The sequence below is a fragment of the Cynocephalus volans genome, chromosome X, assembly GCF_027409185.1.
Source record: "Cynocephalus volans isolate mCynVol1 chromosome X, mCynVol1.pri, whole genome shotgun sequence".
NCBI lineage: Eukaryota > Metazoa > Chordata > Mammalia > Dermoptera > Cynocephalidae > Cynocephalus > Cynocephalus volans.
Genome location: NC_084478.1, coordinates 14981580 through 15002818, shown reverse-complemented (window position 1 = coordinate 15002818; position 21239 = coordinate 14981580). Strand labels below are relative to the sequence as shown.

At 41.9% G+C, this 21239-nt stretch overlaps 1 protein-coding gene across 1 annotated transcript; it reads right to left on the bottom strand.

Annotated features, from left to right (window-relative positions):
• Positions 1-1592: 1592 nt before the first annotated feature.
• LOC134367780 (high mobility group protein B4-like) lies at positions 1593-2138 on the bottom strand. Its single transcript, XM_063084485.1, has one exon. The coding sequence runs from the start codon at positions 2136-2138 to the stop codon at positions 1593-1595; it is 546 nt and encodes a 181-aa protein (XP_062940555.1).
• Positions 2139-21239: the final 19101 nt, after the last annotated feature.

Below are 21239 nucleotides of genomic sequence, written 5' to 3'. Positions count from 1 at the left end.
CCAGCTCTTTCATCAGAAGGAAAGTTCCTACAGGGCAGGAACCTAACAGGAGTCCATGTTGTGCCTCCCTGTACCCAGCACAGCATCTGGCACATGAGAATCCTCCCTAAATGGCTTTCTGATTCTAGACCCTGAATTTCAAAATCACTCCACTATGTTTCCTCTCATTCCCTCAAGGCTCACATGGTTCTAAAGAACTTTTCAAAGATATGTATTTTTACTTGTTTTCAAAGTTAAAATTCAATTGGTGCAGTAGAGTAGAAAGTGTGAGTCCTCCATCATGGAACATCATGGCCAGAGGTAAAGTTAGGGAAGTCTGTTGTATGCAGAACCTGGTGACAAAAGAACAGCTGTGCATTTTGGCCCAGTCTTTCTGATGTCAAGAAGTCAAAAGAACCATTTCAAAATATTCCATTTTGATTTATATTGATTTGCATTAAATATTGCCCTCAGTGTATTATTGCCTGAAAAATCCAGTTACAGTACAGACACTTATAGTACAATCCCAATTTGTATCAAATTATCTCATCAAGTAGCAGGAAACCTAAGTCAAACCATCTTAGGCAAAAAATGAAATGTGTGAGCTCACCTTATTGCCAAAGGGACTCTGCCATTGTGGCCTCATTCAGAGGCTCTGTGAGATGGCATATGGCTGTCAACAGCCTGTGGGGCTGCATGCTGCTCCAGGACTCCTTACACTGGCCCTGAGATCCACTCTGATTGGACCAGTGCAGGTCACACACCCATCACTCAACCCATCACTGTGGCCAGCGGGATTCCATCCTGTGATCAAGCCTTGGTCACAAAAGTGAGTCAAAAAAGGGAAGCAGGGTGCTGTGACCAAGAGAAAGACGAATGGATGCTAGGTGGCCATAAGTTCAGTTATATGTGTTGTTCTCATATCCACAGAAAAATAACTGGGTGCATGGATGCTCCAAGCCTGGGAGCTGCAGTTAGAGGCCCTATTTTTTGGTGACATCAGCCCCTAGCCTGACTAAGCAGCACCACTGGAGTTTCCTCCCGGCCCACTAAGAGCATCTAAGTCTTGCTAGAGGCTTAGTATCTGGAACAGCTAGAGAAACCCTGGATCCTCTCAGGCCCATCTAAACTCCAGCCTGGTCCCACCCACGGCATGAATTCCTGACTCGTGCCTGAAAGGGGAGCGTGAACGGAGCTCCAGGCCTTATGGCCCTGGCTGTATGCCCAGCCCTGCCACCCTCCGCACCAGAGCTTGACCTAGTGTTCCTGCACCTGATCTAAGTACGGTTCTCCAACCTGGATAACCACTTGTAATCAGGATATGCCCACCTCCTTTACAACTGGAAACTTCCACCCACCTGCCCCAACCGAGCCCTCCAGCCCCTGCTGCCACTTCTCCCAGAGCCAGCCACTCCCCAGGATCAGTTTCCCAGCCCCAAACTCTCCTCCTTTACCAAGCCCCTCACTTCCCCAAAGAAGCAGCTCGAATGCCACACACAACACCAGAGACAGGTAATACACCTCAATGGCATTTTATTTTTCGAACTGGATCCATCAGCTCTGGCTGGATGGCATTTTATTTTTTCGAACTGGATCCATCAGCTGTGTGCGGCTCAGCTCCGTCTGCGCGGGTTCCTAGCTGACACGCGGCCCTTCTTCCTGGTGCTGCGTTGTTCACAGTAGGCTTCACGTTCCTTTCGGTACTTGGCCCTTAGGACAGCTGCTCTCTGTTCGTATGGCTGCTTTTCCACATCTGTCATCGTACGCCACATCTTCCCCATGGCCTTGGCCACCTGCACCACGGACCAGTTCGGGTTCTTCCTCTTCAGCTTGGCAGAGTGGTCTTGGGAAAAGAGCAGGAAGGATGACGGAGGCCGTCTGGGTGCATGGGGGTCCCGCTTTCTTCTCTTCCTCCTCTTGCCCACGTAATTCATCATTTCTTCTTGATAGCGGGCTTTGTCAAGCTTGGCCAGGGCTTCGTATTTGGCCTTTTCACGCATTGAGATGGACTTCCATTTTTCTGAACACCTTCTAGATAAGTCTTTAAAGCCAAGGTAGGTATTTGGCTGCTGCTTCTTGAGTTTTTTTCTGTAGTTCAGAAAAAAGTGAATGTAAGAAGAGACATTTGCCTTCGGTCTTTGCTGGATTTCTTTTCCCATCTTCATAAGACCGTTTCTTTTTCCAGACTCAGGAACTTGGACAGCAGGGACTTTTGTCCCCACACCCCAGCAGCAGTCTTGAAGGTGCTCTCCTTGTGGTGAATTTTTCTCACTGCACAAGCTGCAGTCAGGGGCCGGCCTTTTAAATGGTGGTGGCATTGTTGGGTCAGAGGAGGGGATTTTGACATCACCCACAAGCTGGTCAATCCCAGCCAACACCTGTGAGCATTTGCATATAGGCAATTTTATTGGCTGGTTACTTAAGGGACAGTGTTTGAATCTCACAAAAGATGAGGGTTCATCCCCAAAAGACTATGAAACAGTTACTTCCCCTAAAAATACTTGTCCTAGGCTTCCTGGAGGCAGTGGCCTTTGCTCAGTTTGGGGGGCTATAAATCTCTTGGGTGTACTACAAGCCATGGGTCTGCCTTCCTCACTATAGACAGGCAGGATGTCCCCTCATCCCTTCCAAAAACAGGCTAGAAATAAGAATAGGAGGAGTTGGATGGCTCTGGAGCTGTCATAATAAAATGTGAAGTCTTTCTGTTTGCCTTGAACACTGGCAGTCCGTACCGTACAAAGGGTATAGCAGTAACTCTAAAAATAATCAGGTATGACAGCTGTGACTTGGTTCCTGTCAGGACAAAGTTGTCTAATTTAAAACCTGAGTACTTGGGCTACAAGTATGAACTCTTCATTTCTCTAAAGAAATTTGAGGTGGAGGAGGGAGATTTCACTAATTACACTTGAGTCTGTGACGATGAGATAGAGCTTTTAGCACACCAGGAGGCCTCCCCACTCTCATGTAAGGGGAGCCCATTTCTTAGGGTTAGAGCGCAAAGCTATAACAGCTACATTCAAACTAGTTGGCTTCTGGCTTTTTGTAAAAGCGGCTGCAAATATTCCACTAGTCTTTCAATTGGAGGGAAAAGAAAAGACAAGAAAAGCATAGTTTGTTGGACTTTGGATACTGCAAGGTACTTGCTTGTATGTATTGGATTTAATGCAGCTCAGTGACTGAGGATAGTATCAAATTTATAGGACTAGAAAACTGAGTCTCATTAACATAAAAAGTAACGGGGCCGGCCTGTGGCTCACTTGGGAGAGTGTGGTGCTGACAACACCAAGTCAAGGGTTAAGATCCCCTTACCAGTCATCTTAAAAAAAAAAAAAAAGACAGAAAAAGTAACATGTTCATGTTTAAACAGCTCCTACAGGTGGGAGTGTGGATTCTGACCACCAATTGCCTGCCCCAAGCCTGTGCTTCCCCCTGCCTGCACAGAACTGTTTCCAGGGGGGCTGAGGGTCCAGATATGTAGTCTCAGCATCTGAGACTGACAAGCAAACTGGCCTAAGACTAGACCACCTTTTGAAATTTTGCCAAGTTCATTCCCAGGGCTCCATGATTGACTTCAGCTTTTATTTTCTGTTTGTTGGATTTGAGCTGGGCTGCAGAGATGAACGGGACAGAGTTCCTTCCCTCAGCACGAGGTGTCTGTGGTAGGCACAATAATGACTCTCCTGGGGGGTCCACTTGTGTATACTTCATTTTGTCCAAGTTTTCAAAAATGCTTCTTTTTAGAAGGTTCTTTTACATGAGACGGTATCTGGAATTTACTTCAAAATAATGTGAGAGCGGGCTGAGAAGTGGATAAAAGTATAGACAAAGCAAGACAAAACAAGATTGGCTATGAGTCAGTAATAGTCAAAGCTGAAGATCATAGCTGGGGGCTCAGTGTTCTACTGGGTGAACTTCTGTATTCATCCCACATTTCCCATAATAAAACATTTTAAAATAAACATTTTTTACATTAGTTGTATAGATATAAGCCAAATATTTTTTAAAAAACACTGAATTTATACTCATTTTAGCTGAAAAATCATCATACCATCCTTTTCTGTTATAAAACAAGAAATATCTGTCACTGGACAGACCAACTTTCTCTTCTTTCTTTGTTCCAGAGGGACCTGAATACATAGTCTTTGTTTGTTTCCCATTTGACTTGGGAGTCCATGCGGAGAGGATTTCCTTGTTCCACCAATGCAAAATGAATATTGCAGTCATGTAGCACTGTCCAGGTTAAACCACTTAATTTAATGCAACCAAGAGCAGACTACATCTTGACAAATTGGCTACAGAACAGCCAACTGTGAAAATGGTGCTGCAGTTTGAGGGGCCCAGGCAGGGATTATTTGTCCACCTGGCCATTGTGAAACCAGGTTGGGCCCTGAGAGCACATTCAAGCTGACTGTGGGCCAAGTCACGATGCTAGCAAATCCTCAGCAGAAAGAACATGATCACTACTAATTACTAGGTATTATCTGTTGTATTAGTCTGTTTCTGTTGCTTATAACAAAATATCTGGAGCTGGGTGATTTATAAAGAAAACAAAATTTATTGCTTACAGTTTCAGAGGCTGGGAGGGAAGTCCAAAGTCCAGGGAACATATCTGGTGAGGGTCGTGGTGGTGGTAACAGTGACCCAGGGGTCTCACATGGCATAAAATGGCAGAGCAGAGAAAAAGTTTTGCTGCTCTCCTTTGAAAGCCCTCAGAACCACACCCATGACCACTATTATTAATTTATTCACTAGGCACGGTCATCAGAATCTAATTATCTCTTCAAGGCCCCACCTTTCAATTGCCATAATAGGATTTCCCACTCTCTTAACACTGTCACAGAGGGAACTAGGTTTTGGGGGGACATCAATCTACAGCATCTGTGTAATGCTGTCTTAAATAATATCATATTTTAAGGTGACAAAAATATGCTCAGATGCTCTTTGCTTGACTTGATCAAAGTATACAACTCAGTCATTAGCACTAAAAACAGTTCACATATGTCATTCTATTTGCAGACCCTAATGGCAAGCCAATTTTGCAGTACATCACAGGAAAAAATAGTACATTTGATTCAATTAGATACAGAAAATCTGGGAAATGGGGAAGTATCCTTGGGAAAAGAGTATGCTTAAGATGATCATTTGCAATGAGACATTAAAGATAAGATAATCAGGTTAGAAGTATGAACAGCCTATTGGAAGAATAATTTTTAAAAAATACATACTGTGAAGTGTTCATAAAAAGCATCCAGATGTTTCTGTGAAGGCAAGTAGGTTGAGAAGTGAATGGCATGATAAAAACTGTTCATTTTCCACCTGCCAAGACCCAGATCCTATGAGCTGGCAATTTACATGGTAATCTAGGAAATCAAAATGAAATAACTGTCATTTCTAAGTCTTCAACACATTCATTACTGGCACTTGCAAAACACTCTGTGCCTTTCAGAAAACACAGGAAAGGGGTGTGCTGTTTCAAGTTTGCTCCTCAGCTGCCCTCTCAAGACTGAGTCACCAACATGCACATATTTAATGTCTCAGTTTTGGTATCTATAAAGATGTTTCAATAGATGCTGGAAAGGAAATAGGACATGAGTCAGAGGAGATGGTTCTGAAAGGAAGCTTAGAGAAACTAACCCAATGCAAGGTAACTCCATATGTATAAAAAAGTGCCAGTCAGCTGGCTGCTCGGTGAAACAGAATAAAGTCTGTGTTTCTGTGAGATTTTCCTCAAGGAAGCATGAAAGAAAGGGGCCCCTCCCAGACACCCCGGCTCTGTGCTGGCTTCTAGAAGCCTGGTCCCATCAAGTTGGAGGCGAGGAGCCAGCCCCTAGTCTGAGTGCTCAGGGTTGCACAGAAAAGTCACAAAATGAAAAGATAATACAAAGGAAGCATCTGTTTGAAATGGCCGAAGAGAAAGGCAAGACCCACTTCCACACAAAGATGTTAGGGATGGATTCTGTTTCTCTTTATTTTGGAGCCAGTTCCTGGAGAGTCTCATGGCAGGCACAGGAGCTGAGAGAACTTTCTGTGGCAGGAGTAGGAGGTGCTCAGGCACCAACTGCTATTCTAGTGATGTTTACATTTTCAACCTAAAGCACTTAATGCATCATCTGTGGGCAGCCACCGAATGCCCTATGCTATGTGAATCAAACATGAGCTATACGAACAAGGACACACAAGAGGAGTGAATCAGATCCCTCTTTCCCACTTGTAAAGTCAGCACATTGTAAAAGCGACTCCCCAGGGAGGGGTGGGTTTCCCTCCCCTCGGTGCACACCTGGGCCACACACCACTCTCCAAACCTCTGCTGCACCCTCTCAGGAGGCAGAGGCCTGCGACTGTGCCGGTCCCCTCCCTCTGTGGGCAGTGGTGACAACCTAGCCCAGGTGGCAGGCTGCAAACATGAGGCCACCACCACAAAAGGCAGCATTTTCACATTAGCTCTTACAGACTCTTAGTACCTGTCATTCAACACCTGAGAAAACCAAAGCCCAGAGGGCAGTAAGATGAAAGAGTATTTCGGTTCTGGTGTCTCATTTGCAAGGAAAAAAATAAGATATGACCTCATAAAGCACTAATGCATCACGGATGAAATATGAGATGTTAAAAGTTTACAGAAAAGTGCAGAGGTCAAAAAATCATTAACTACTAAAAAGTGGTCAAGAGGGTTTTGAAATCACAACTCTCCTTCTGATTCATTACTCTGAACCCAACAACTCAAATATTTGGAGTCATGGGAACATAAAGCTAGTAAATGTATTTTGCAAATAGCAATGATCCCACTATTTGCCTTTTACTTACCAAATAGGATTTCACATTATCAAACATCCTTTCCCGCAGGGCACTGAGTGATTTTATAGGATCTAAAAGGCAATGGTAATCAGGTAAGGGAAAGCGCTGTGCCTGTATGCATGGCTCTCAAGTAATAAACAGATTCAGTACATGGTGCTTGATGCTATTAGTATGGGCTGATGATGATACAGAAATAACATGTTCAAGCTCACTATGTGCTCATTACTGTATTAACTTCAGTAGCTTCAGATCATTTATGTGGGTATTAGTAGAATCTGAGATCTCATTCCTACATAATTAACTTTAAATCCATTTAGAATGCAGCAAAAGCACTATTTCTCAGACCAGAGGTCAGCAAAACACACCCCCACAAGACAAATCCTCCCCACTGCCTGCTTTTGTAAATAAAGTTTAATTGCAACACAGCCACGCCCACTCACTTACATACTGCTTAAGGCCGCTTTCATGACAGAGATTGTATGGCCCACAAAGCCTGGAATATTAACTAACTGGTCCTCTGCAGACATCATGTGCCGACTAAGAAACGGGCATTTCATTATTTATCCTCACCATCACTATTACACAATAAAAAACAGATATGTAAAATTTCAGTATCTATTGCATTATTTTCCTGAATAAAAGTAAAGGCGTTTACATTAAGTTTTGGTAGATTTCCTGCAAATATGGCTGCCAAGTAGTTCACTCTCGCCATCAGGACACAGAGTTTATTTCCCCTTCCCTTGAATCTGTACTGGCCCTTCCACTTGCTTTGACAGTAGAATAAATATGGCAGAAGAGGTCTGGCAGCTTCTGCTGTCAGGCTTGGAGCTCTGAGTCACATTATGGAGTTTGCCTCCCCGGCTGGAGAAAGAGGCCCAGACAGTCCCAGACACACCAGCTGTGGGGCCAGTCTTTTAGTGAAACCATCTTGGAGGTTGCAGCTGAATACAGCCACAGGAGTGGCCACAGCCAACACTGCAACAATGCACAGAGCAGAGGCCCTTCCCAGCTCAGTCTGGGCAACTGACAGTGCGAGGGGATGAAATCATTGTTGTTTTAAACCACCAAGCTTTGTCATTACCCAGCAATAAAAGAACTCAACTTAAGGTTTTGATGGTCCATTTACTATTTTAAAACTTTCCTTAGGCTATTTAAAAATAATTCTAAATCAAGACAACTCCATCATCTTTTATATCTTAAAAGCAAGAAACATCATTCTATTCAAACAGCAGTGTGAGCAATTTGGATGAAAAATGTCTGTCCCTAAACTATGTGGAAGACACGGGGAATCATCTAAGAAAGAGCAAAATCATCTGGCAACGGCAATTATATCCAAAATATAATCTAAACACTGGGGGAAATTTTTTTTTAAATCCACTGTCTCAGTGATCAGGGGTTTTAGAATCTCATCTTTGAAGAAAGCATTTTTTCCCACTCTACTTGTCTTATTAAACAGCAAGCAGGCAGGAGAAAGAAAAGACTTCATGGATACCGAAAATGTATTGTTAAATTTAAGTCAGCTGATGAGAGGAGACTTGTAATTAACTAGTAATATAAGGATCAAAGTTGATAAACACTCCCAGAAAAAGAGAAAATGGTTAAGGAGAAAAAAACAGTGAGAGAAGAAATTGATGCAGATATGAGAATAAAAGTCTCTTTGGAGTCAGAGACAGTTGGGGCATGCGATTAGATTTCCTGTAGGGTACCAAAAAGGGGGCTCGGGCAAATTTATTTAAATTTTATTTGAAGAAAAGAGTGATTTTAATCACTGAAACATATGTGTTTCAAAAAGTAGACTAAATTGGTCCAGCACTGTGGAAAACAGTATAGATGTTCCTCGAAAAATGACAACAGAATTACCATATGATCCAACAATCCCACTTCTGGGTATAAATCAAAAAATCAAAAGCAGTATCTCAAAGAGATATTTGCACACCTATGTTCATAGCAGCACTATTCGCCATTGCTGGGGGGGGTGGGGGGTGGAAGCAACCCAAATGACTATCAGTGGATGAACGAACAAACAAAATGTGCTATGTCCATACAATGAAATATTAGTCGGTCTTAAAAAAGGAAGGAAATTCTGACACATGCTACAAAATGGGTGAACCTCAAGGACATTGTGCTAAGTAAATTAGCCAGTCACAGAAGGACAAATACTGTATTATTCCACCTGTATGAGGTACTGCAAGTAATCAAATTCACAGAGACAGAAAAGAAAGAAGGGTGGTTGCCAGGTGCTGAGGGGAGGGAGAAATGGGAGTTGTTATTTTACGGGTAGAGTTTCAGTTTTGCTAGATGAAAAGCTCTAGAGATCTGTTGCACAACAATGTGCATGTACTTAACACTACTGAATTGTACACTTAAAAATGGTTAAGATGGTAAATACTGCGTTATGTGGGTTTTTTTTTTTTAAATAACAATTACAAACATAAAAACAATGTTTTAAAAAAAAGAGAGACTAGGGGAAAAAAAATGTCCAAAATGATTATGGTGACTAGCTATGGCACTGGGATGATAAATTTTTTCCTCTCTTTTTATCTGTGCTTTGATGTGTCTGTGCCTTTCAGTTTTCAGTTTATTTTTTGTTTTTGTTTTTTGTGTTTTTTTTTAACTGAAGAGTTTAGCTTCTTGTGATTTGAAAAGAAATGGGGGCTTGGTTGGCTAGCTCAAAAATAATAATCTAAACATTTTTAGAAAGGGATTTTTAAGTCTAGGATAAATAGGATGAAGGAAATGATAATTAAAGCATAAAAATAAATATATTAGAAAACAGAAAAATATAGCATTATTTATAAATTTAAGAACAAGTTTCTTGAAAACAATAAAAATCAAAAGAGAACACCTTTGCCAAATATAATCAGTAAAAAGGGAGGAAAATAATGCCCGTTAAATTGTGTTACAACAACAGCTACAGAAAAAAAAAAAAAGAAAAAAAACCTTTGAAACTATAAGAAATAACTAGGCAGGCACAACTGTAATATATTTGAAAATCTAGATCAGGTCTGGCAAACATTTTCTGTAAAGGACCAGATAATAAATATTTTCAGCTTTGTGAGCCATACAGTCTCTATGGCAACCACTCAGCCTTTGCCATTATGACGTAAATGAATGGACATGGCTGTGTTCTTATAAGACTTTATTTACAAAAGCAGGCAGTGGGCCGGATTTGGCCCACGGGTCATAGTTTGCAGGCTAAGTGATAGAGGCTGGGTCCCTTTTCCCTCACGTTCTCTTTTCCCCTAAAATTTGCCCCCCCCCCCTTACTAATGCAATAAAGATCTAGAGCTATTGTCTTTTTTTTCCTGGGCCACTAACACACTCACCTACTGTACAGCATTCCTAATTAGACACCACTAAACGAACACTTTCTGATTCTAGATGCTCAGAATCCAGAGACATCCCCTTCAACATTTTGCATTTTATATTAAAAAACTAAAGTGTCATAAATCCTAGAGGACAAACAGAGGGAAAATAAAAACTACATCTCCACCTACCAGGACTCACAAGAGCTCTATTTTCAGGAAATATCTCAGGCCCACTCCTTGAGATAAGGAAAACTATGTACTATGAGAAATTGTCTTCCTAACAGCTTTTGAGCACGGGAAGCAAGGTCTTGGAGAAAGTATTAATTAGAATGAGGGACTTTAGCCAGGGCTCAAAGGGAGCACAAATACACAAACCAGGACTTCCCTTTGATATAGCTCTCCAGTGTGGTTACTCAATTCCGGGTGAGCATTTTAAGTCCTATCAAAAAAAAAAAAAAAAAAAAAGCCAACAGGAAGTAAACGATCTGAAAAGTCCCATAACTATTGAAGAAACTGGACAAGTCATACAACTGCCAAAAGAATTCTGGGCCCTGATGATTTAAAGGTAATTTGTTTCCAACTTTCAAGGCCAGGATAATTCCAGATCAACAATTCACAAGTTTGAAAACAAAAACATGAAAAAATTATGCAATTAATTTTGGAAAGCTTAAACAAAATTAGAATTTTTAGATCTAAGATCTGGGAATCTATACTCCCCGATGATTCTGATGCATGTGAGAACCGCTGAATTCAAGAGTTAAACGTAGGCTTGGCCCATTAGCTCCCCTGGTTAGAGTGTGGTGCTGATAACACCAAGGTCAAAGGTTCGAATTCCCTTTACCAGCCAGCCACCAAAAAATAACAATGATTTGTTCATTAACAACTGCATAGGAGAGGGCTTCCTAGAAGCATTTTTGCACATAACCAGTGAGAGTGGGCACCACAATAATTCGTCTGGAAAGCAATCTTACACACGTACCAAGGCCTTTTAAGATGTTTGTGCATGTTGATAACCTTGGAGGAGGGAGCGCTGCGCGGCTGCTGCGGCTGGGCCGGCGGTTTAGAGAAAGCTCCGCGCGGCGGCCCCAGGAGGACGCTCCTGCAAGTGCTCAAGGAAGGTGCGCGCTGCGACCGGCCGCTGCTGCCGGGGCGAGGCGCCACTGCGCGCGGACAGCACAAGCAAGCCCGTCGGGACGAAGCCGCTTCTCTCCCCGTCTTCCTTCTCCGGTGCCCCCTACCGGCAGGGAGCAAGCAGGCAACGGGACAACGTGGTTCAAGCGTACAAACTATGCCGGATACTTAAAAAAAGTCTTGACTCCAAAAATCTTCTCAAATGATAGAGCTAAAAACTAGCATCAGATGTTCCTTTTAAGAGTGATTCCTGGAAACAAGCAGGATTTCACTTTATTGATATCATTATTTTATTATTTGTGTTCATTATGATTTTGTCATCAGTCTGACTTGGGATTTTTGAGGACAAGAATGTAGTGTTCCAATATTTTTATTTCTCCTCATTTTTCTATACAAAATGATAGAGTATTACTTCTATAAACCAGCAATTCTATAGCCAGTTATATGAACTTAAAACAAAGAACATCTACATTATAGGGCATCTATAATGTAACCTGACATAAAACCGAAAAACCTCAGCAGCCCTCAGATATGGTTACAAATCGAAAGAAGTAGGATGATATTGACTTCACCCTGTCATGATCAGCTGGTCTGGGCTGAACCCAAAGAACAAAGGGTACAGACAATTTGTTGAGAAGAACATTTATTATGAGGGTAGGCTTCTTGTGTGCTACTTCACTTTTGACAGGGGATGTATAAAATCTAAGAGCCCTTAGCTACTTACTGCTTAAGCAACAAGAGTAATTGTCTCCTGTTTACAGAGGGAAACTTGATTGACTACCATGATCATGTCTTGGCATGGTTAGATACAGGCCTTTAAACTTGACCTCTCTACTGAGAAAACCAAAACAAAAGAGCTGGTTTACCTTATTGAATCATCTGAGACTCCTCAGAAATGATCTAATGTGGTGTGTTTGCCCCATTCAGCACAATATTTCAAATATTCCTTGGATGACCAATCAACTGCTTTTCTTAATGCCATTAATACTTGCCCTGGAAACCAATTAGCAAGCAAAGTAGCAGGCAATAACCTCCCACTCTGCTTTTTACCACCATAAAGTTATTGTTTTTTCTTTGGTTTTAATTTCTATGAGACCACCAAATAACCACATCCAATAGCTCATAAAAACACTGGGGAGGGGGCTAGATGAAGACACTTGGAGAACATTTCAAAGAGATTTCAAGTCTTCATCTAGTTTTTCTTTTCTTTTAGCTCCCCCTGTTATAAATCTGTCCTACACAAACACCACCCTGAAACTTAACACCTGGGAACTCTTATAAAGCCAGATAACTGTCTGATGGGGTAACTTTAGACTCTAGAATATGCGAAAAAGCGTGTATCCGACCATCCAGAATTCTGGGTCTATAACCTAGACAGAGGCTGGCATTAGAATACAAGGAACCACATACAAGTGCTATTCATTGTAGGACTGTTAGTAATAGGGGAACGTGGAAGCAATCTGAATGTTCAATAGTGGTAAAAGAATTAATACAGGGTATCATATCCATGTGATAGACTCTCAGGCAGCAGTCTCAAGAGGATTAAATGAAATGTGTTTATGTAAAAACACATATTTATGTATTTATGCATATATTTTGGATATATGTATGCATGCATACATGTAGATGCATGTATGAATAAATATACATCTATATGTATGTCACAAATATGATGATGGTGAAAGACTAAGAGGATCCACGTGTACAATATGAGTCCACACTACACCATACTCAGGCTATTATTGCCCCTGGGAGAGGGCAGCAGACTGAGACGCAGGTAATGGTTAAAGGGAACTTTAGCTAAGTACAAAATATTTTTCCTTTTTAAAACAGTGGCTGGAAACAAATATTAAAAAATACTAATAGCTGTTTAATTTTATGGTGAAAATGTATTTTACACTCTCCTTTCTAGTTTTCCATAAGCTTTCAATGTCTTACCAAAAAAAAAAAAAAAAAAAAAAAAAAAAACCCAAAAACCAAAACCCCAAACCTCATGCTAGCTACAAGGTCCCAAAGATGTGTTGCTGTCTTTATACATTTTCCTCCTTGTTACCTGAGTAGTAGCAATGACAGGTATATTGACCCTTGAGTATCTGATGGCTTCTGAATATGCCAGAGTTTCAGCAATTTCAGCCAAGGCAATGAAGTCTGAGCTGTTCCGTAGACAGTGTGTAAAACATACACACCGCAAAAGGCACATTGCAACGTTAGCTTTTGCTGTATAATAAACCACCCCAAAACTCAGTGGCTTAAAACAACAAGCATTTATTATTTATCAACAGTACATGGGGGGGTTCTGCTAACCTGGGCTGGGCGTGACTGATCCTGGCTTGTTTGTGTATGCATCTATTAGGGGCTGGTAGGTAGGCTGGGGGGTGGCTGGTCTGAAATGCTTTCTCTCAAATGTTGGCCAGTAGGCTGGTTGTTGGCTGGGGTCATGAGAATAACTGGGCCATGTGGTTCTTATCACCAGCAGGTTAATGCAGACTTGTTCACATCTCAGCAAGGGTCCAAGGGAGAGAATGAAAGGGAGTCACTTCTGCCATATTTTCTTGGCCAAAGTGAGCCACAAGGCCACACCAATTTCAAGAGGAAGGAAAATAGGCCCTACTTCTTTATTAGAGGAACTTCATACTCACATTTCAAAGGTTAGGGAAAGGGGTGTGGTGTGGTGGTGGTGAGTATAAAGATTGAGAAACATTTTTCAATCCATCTACCATGCCATGGCATGTTATGGACCAACAAATTAACAAAGAGTTTCAGTGCTCTGTTTGGTTAAGCTTTATATGCTACAGAATATAAAAGATAAGATGAAACGTCATACATCAAAAGAAAATCTTACTAGGTTTTTCTCCAATAGAGTGTTTTTGGTTTTCAGACTTTGTTTTATGTACTACCCAAGCACATTTACACAGCCTTTATCCTCTGATACTAATAAGTGTTTCTCTATACAGCTCACAAATCATCTCACCCCAAATTATTTTCTGGATGCTAATGGATAACTAACAGAGGCTGGTGACCTGGAACTGTCTCAAAAGTCACCTTTACAATAGTGAAGATTGAGCAGTAAATAGATCCTGCAAGCTGGTGTAATTTACCTTGTGCCAAAGCATATCTACAGAATGCCTTATTAAATCATTCCACTGAAAATTGTAAATCTAAGCAGGAAAAGTACAAATCAATAGAAAAACACAGTCAAGCACTTTACTACCTATGATTTCCACAACTTTCTGGAAGGATGAAGATTAATGTTGCAAAGAAATTCCAAAACATGGAGACCTATAAAGATTAACTGGCTCTGGTTTGCATTATTCTGAAAAATTCATTTTATTTTTGCTGTCACTAACCTCTCAGTTTATTAACCTTTTTTGCTTACATCATAGTATCAGTATATACTTACTCATTATACCCTGTCTTGTGATGCAGAAGAATTTGGAAGGCAAAGAACTCTGAAGATCTATCAACCCATTATTTGCTGACAAAGGAAATTGTATAAAGGCACAGCACTGGGTTTTCTGACCTTCAGAGGAAGTGTGAACTCAGAGTGACAAGAGGAACCTTGGCCTGCCCTAGGTAACGATGCATAAAAGAAGCCACACCAGAGTATTGGACTAAATAGCCTTTCAGCTCTCAAAAATGGGTTTTCATGGTGTATTTTCTTTGAGTTTTAGGCATAAGCAATCCCTAGATTCCCCTTTTTTTAAAACTGAGATATAATTCACATACCATAAAGTGCACTCTTTAAAAGCTTACAATTTAGTGGTTTTTAGTATATTCACAGAGTGGTGCAACAATCACTACTAATTCCAGAAATTTCCATCATCCCAAAGAGAAACCTCATACAGTTAGTCATTCCTCTTCCTATCCTCTGAAAAGCACTCATCTACTTTCTGTCCCTATTAATTTGCCTGTTCTGGACATTTCATATAACTGGAATCATACAATATGTGGCCTTTTGTTTCTGGCCTCCCTGAAATCCCTTTTGATGAGTGAAAGAACAGGAACCTGATGTTACCAACTCCAGGGGCGGTCTTGCTCTTTCTCTGCCCACTGGAGGCCAGTTTCAGCTGGCAACCCATCTCCACAAAAGCTCAGAAGCACAAACCCATCTCCTCAAACGTTCAGTGAATGGTCGACATTTGGGCAGAGATGAAGGGGCGGCTTACACAGCTGTCACCCAGGGAAAATGCCCCCACTCCCCATTCAAACCTTCTCTTCTTCTGAGGCAGACCCTTCATTGCTTTTCCTTTCCTTTCCTCCTCAGAAATCTCCGCCATCCCCTTGAGTCACAGCTCAACCTCCTCTCCAAATCCTCCTCCAAACCCTCCCTATGTGGATTTCATTTAACAGAAGGAAGCACAGGCCTGTTGTGGGCCAGATCATGTCCCACATTGCTCCCCAATGTCCTCCTGGGAGCTTTCCACTGGCCTCATTCCACACACACCCCAGTCCAGGAGCCATTCAGCTTTTGAGGGGTTTGAAATTTCTATAATCAGGGATGTCCTCTTTAAGAAATAGAGCACAGACGTATGAGTACAAAATTGAGGGCTGGGAAGAGGCACACTCAAGTGAGCGAGGGGTCCTGAGGTTTAAACTTCTGCCTGTTCCAAAGCCAACACCACTGAGTGTGGGGACATCTGAGAAACACAACATCTCCTGGCCTCACCAGGCTTGGACTCTACAGTAGGAAGAATAACAGTCCCCCAAAGATGTCCACATCCTAACCACAGAACCTGTGAACATGTTATCCTATGTGGCAAAAAGAACTTTGCAGATGTGATTCACGTTCAGCACCTAGAGAAGGGGAGGTATCCATGTGGGCCCACTGTAATCATGTGAGTCTTCATAAGCAGAGACCTTTTCCTGGCTGTGGTCAGAGATGGCAGTGTGAGAAGGACTCGACCCCAAATTGTCAGCTTTAAAGATGGACAAAAGGGCCACTAGTCAAGGACTGCAGGAAGCCCCTGGAAGCTTGAAAAGGCAGTGAAACAAATTTTCCCCTGAAGCCTCCAAGTAGAAACACAGCCCTCCAACATCTTGATCTCAGCCCAGTGAGACCTGTGTTGGACTGCTGACATCCAGAACTGTAAGCTAATAAATTCATGTTGTCTCAAGTCAGTGAATGTGTGGCACTCTGTTACAATAGCAATAGAAAACAAATTCGGGCTCAGAAATGTGAAAGTGTTATAATTTGGGCATCAGTGAAGAAGATGCTTATCCCCCTACACATCGGCCCTTGCAGGAACCCAACCCCTTAAAACAGGCCCCTCAGTTTTTTCTGGAAGTCATCACAAACCAGCTGGTCAGCTAGAAGTGCCACACTGTCTGCCAAGTTCTTCCTCTCGAAATGCCTTAGGAGCCTCTTGGGGGTGGTGGCAGGGGAGTAAGTAGGAAGACATGGACGCTGACTTGTAAGCTTCCTGGAGGAGACCCACCTCTCTCTGGGTGGTGACAGGTCGTTGTGGGAGTGTAGTACTATACTGCGGGCTGCCTCCAGATGGTTGCAAGCTTTAGACCTCACAGAGCCAGCCAAGTGGGGAGTGTGGGTCGCCTCTGTCATCTGGGCCTCCCAACAGTTCTGCTAGAGTCTCCCAGTGCTCTTGTGAGATTTCACCAGCTTCTGGCATTGGCCCAGAGGCGCAGGAAGTCCCTCAGGAAACACATCCCTCGGTTTCAGGCCTTCAGGCCTCTACTGTTGGGGGCTTGAGCCATCCTCAGAGGCAGACAGGGAACAGGTCATCCTCTCCATTCTCCTCCTCTGCACTCACCTGCCCTGGAGCCTCTCCTTCCAGAAACGAGCCGGAAATGATCCCATGAGTTTCAATACATACACCTGCCTTCCGGGGTGGGTGAAGACACACAGGAAGTGGTTTTCCAGGACAGCAGCCTCTGGGCCCTGCTTATCACCCAAAAGGCTTTGAGAACTGGGGCAGGGGACAGCAGAGGGAGCTAACTATTAATTAAACAATAATGCAAATGTAGACTTTTCTGATTTAAAAATTAAATACAGGTAGTAAATAAAAATAAAATAAATAATAGATAATTAAATACAATAAAAATTAAATAGTTATAGATAAAGTTAATAATCTTGAGCCCCCATTGCAGTCCCTAACCCACACTCAGAAATAATTTGGTAGATGACTGTCCATTTTTTTTTTTGGTGACTCTTACACATTTACACTCCCATACGAGTAAGTAGTTTTCTTTGTCTTTTTCATGCTTTTTGCTGTGGACGGGGCTGTCTCCTGCTTGCTCGAAACTGAGTAGAGAATTAGTCACAGAGAACTGCACTGCAGCCAGCCCAGAGGTGATCTGTAGACTCAGCACTCTAGATCCCCTGTGGAGGGCCACAGAAGAACAAGCATGCTGGCCCTGTCATACTGGGCTCTGCAGTGTAGACTAAAGCACGCTAGGGGTCGCCTCGGGTTTGAAGGTTATTGTGACCTGTGGGTTTGAGGTTGGTGCTGGGGAAGGTGGCCAGTGGCACAGTAGAGGGTCCTGAGGGCTGTGACAGAGACTGAAACGCTGAGAGAGCCTCTCAATCTTGACTCACAGCTGGTCTGGGAATGAAGTCCAAGTCCAAAGTGGTTTGTACTCAGCTCAGCAATTGAAAGACTTTCTTTGACCTTGCCTTTTGCATTTGGGGTTGCTGATAAGAAATGTGAAGTTCTTTTCTTCTCAGTCCACGCTCTCTCTAGGTGACCTCAGCTAACCTCAGTGTTTGCCACCTGTGTTCTAGTGACTTCCCAAACTATATTTCCCTCGCAGTTCCCCCTCCTGAGGTATAGTTTCCACCTCATGTAAGTCTCAAAATTCTCTCTCCCCATCCCCATCAGTACTTTTGTTGAGTCCACAATCTCCCAACTGGTCTACTTACATCTCATCTCTTTCTAATCCATCCTCCATGCTGCAGCCGAGTGACATTCAGAAAACACAAACTTATTTATGCCAACATTGGAATTCATTGCCCCCAGGAAAACCTACAGAGCCTTAATGAGTCTACATAGCCCTATACAGCCCTACATAGCCAGTGTGATCCTGATCGTGCAGCGGCCACACCGGCCTCCTTGTGCTACCTCCAGAGACGCCAAGAACACTTGTGCCTCAGGGCCTTGGCCTTGGCTGCTCCCTCTGCCTCAAGGCTCTTCCTCCAGATATCTCCACTCCCTTATGACCTTCAGATTTTTGTTAAGTGTCACCTTAGTGAGTGAGGCATCTCCATAGAACTATAACCACTTTAGCTTTAAGTATTAATTTTGACCTTGGAAATAAGGTCTATTAACTACTAATAAATTCACTGGAACTCAGAATAGTTAGATGATCACTTCAGTAAGACTAATAAAAAGGATGAAATGGTTGGAAGATAAAAATGTAAGATCCCACTGTTGTGTCCATTTAGACAGATCCTGTTGGTCCATAGATATCAGTAACTGTAAGCACAGCAGTGCCTTAAAATTAGTTCATGACAGTGACCTGAGTTACTTCTGCTAGGTTAGAGAGATCTATTACCTAGTATTCTTTGAATGTAGCTATGATTACCCTGTCCATGTAGCACTTATTCTATTTTACAGTTCTTATTATACCCTACCCAACAAAGGATTTGGATGCCAGAACTAAGATACTTTGTTAAATTCTCTAGGAAGCCAAACATCAATAAAACTTTTTAAAATGTGATTGGTAACGATGTTGTAATCGAATCTTGGATAAACTCAATATACGTATTTATTCTTTTGCAAATCAGCCCTCAAATTTTAAAACTATGAAAAATAAATCCAGCTTAGATCTAGCTAAAAAAATGAGAAAGCCTTAGACTAGGAACTGCCTATTCATTTAAGACCAGAGTCCAGCAAATGGTCAGGCAGATGGCAGATGAGAACAGTAAGAATGATGGGGACATGTGGGAAGGACGAGGAAGACGCAGAAAGTGAACGCAGAAAACACTTTCTCTACCCCTTCCCTCTACCCTCTTACCCATAAAACTTGCCTATTGTCTTGCCTTCACCTGAGAAAAATTGGGAGAAAATAACTTCAGAATCAAGATAGACCTCAGATTGAATTCTCTCCTGGCTTTAACTAATCTGAATTCTAATTCCTTGATTTATAGAAGAAATAATACCCTTTATGCAGCTGTCCTGAGAACAAAAAGAACAGCATCCAGAAAGTATGCCTGATGTTGTACATCCTATCCCCTCAAATGACACCTGATAACCTCCCCACTCACAGTGTGGGCAAGAGTCAGCAGTCTCAGCTCTTGGGAGCTCAGCCCAGACCTGCTAAGCCAAACCTGTGCTCTAGCAAGACTGTACATCCAAGTGGGAATGGCCTTGTCCTATAGCAAAAGTCTCCGTGGTTTCCAGCAATCCGTCTGTTCAACTACACATGAACGCTTGCTTATTCACCCACTTACAGTAATTGTGTTCCTTGCCATATGACGGAAGATGTAACACTTACATTTTCCACGTATGATGTGTGTTGGCGACACGTCCAGTCTGGAGATGATCTGGGATGGCCTTCCACTTGATGCACCTGTCACCATGCAGAAGGAATGCAGCTGGCCAGGCTCAACATCCAGGGCCTTGCAGACGATTCACTGGGGGCGGACATTCTGCTCACTGGTCAGATGTCCCACTGTTTACACCAATCAGAGGGAAAGCTGAAGCCAAGAAATGGCCATTGATAAATTCATATTGAGCTTAGTAGATGTATTCTAGGGAAGAGGGAGGCAGAGAATAGTATTCTCTATATTTTTACTGGAACTAGGTAAAAACAACACAATTCAATTAGCTTAAATATGCACTAAGTATTTATCCCATATGAACATCTGGAAGAATTTGGCTCATGCATAAGAAAAGCAGCAGCCAGAATAAAAAGGTGTCTCTCCAATTGCATTGTTTAAAAAATAAAAAAAATTTAAAAAAGATTTAACTGGTTTATTGGGGAGTCTCATATCTCTTCAGGGTATAAACGTAATTTCCTCACATTACTGCTCTTAATGTAATCTGTTGAAATCCTCCTTCCTACTGGATATCAAGTCCCTTAACACCATCTGGACCAGATTCTGTAACTGGTGAGAACTTTCAATGACCAAACCTACCTAAACTGACAACCAGGTAAATGAGTAGAACTGTACATTCTTTTCTGCACAATGGGAAGATTAACTTTGGAAACCACCACCCTGTATGGTTACATTATACTTTTGAATATTAAGAACTGGCTAAAGTAACACACTTCCTGAAAACAGAACTTGATTTAGTAAATGATGTTCCATGCCTGCAGAAATTCTCTGAACTGTATTCTTCCAAGGACCAGGCCTTATTCTTCCTCGTATTTCCAATACTTTGCAGTTCTTGGCACCACAGTAGGTCGTTGTCAGCAAACGTTCAGGTAGACTTATCTCTGACAAACTGTATCTTAAAGGGCAAAGGCTACTGAGTTATTAAAAAACAAATGGAAAACAGGGTAATTACACTTGCTTAAAAGTTTAGAGTTGATAATATAATCTAATGACAGATCATAAAACTAATAAATTTTCTTTGGCTTCTTTTGTGTGCCCTGTACCCTGGAATGATTTATATAATCTATTTCTGTTCAGAAGCGTTTTCTGTCTTCACATGTTTTTGTCAAAGACACAGTACAAGGATCTTATACAGAAATTATTGGAATATTATTTTCAACATACCTTTACATCACTACTAAAAGGAAAACATTGACACAATGAATGTGATACTTAAAAACTGCAAGATTTGGCAGTTTAGAAGAGTAATTTAAAAACCAATAAGAACTGATCGATTAGTTCAGTTGGTTAGAGCCCGGCCTTGAAACACCAAGGTCAAGGGTTCGGATCCCCAGCCGCTCCCCCTCCAAAAAAAAAAAAAAATGTGAGAAAACCAACAAAAGGAGGCTAATTTGTAACTTTTAAAAGAATTATCTATACATTTAAATATTTTTATCTGAGGAATGATCTGAATTATTAGTAATATACAATAGAGGGATGGATATTTTGAAGAAAAGTTATTATTTAAATCAACT

What these genes read in the sequence shown, in the direction of transcription:
- LOC134367780 (XM_063084485.1), bottom strand. Translation starts at nt 2,138, where the DNA reads ATGGGAAAAGAAATCCAGCAAAGACCGAAGGCAAATGTCTCTTCTTAC.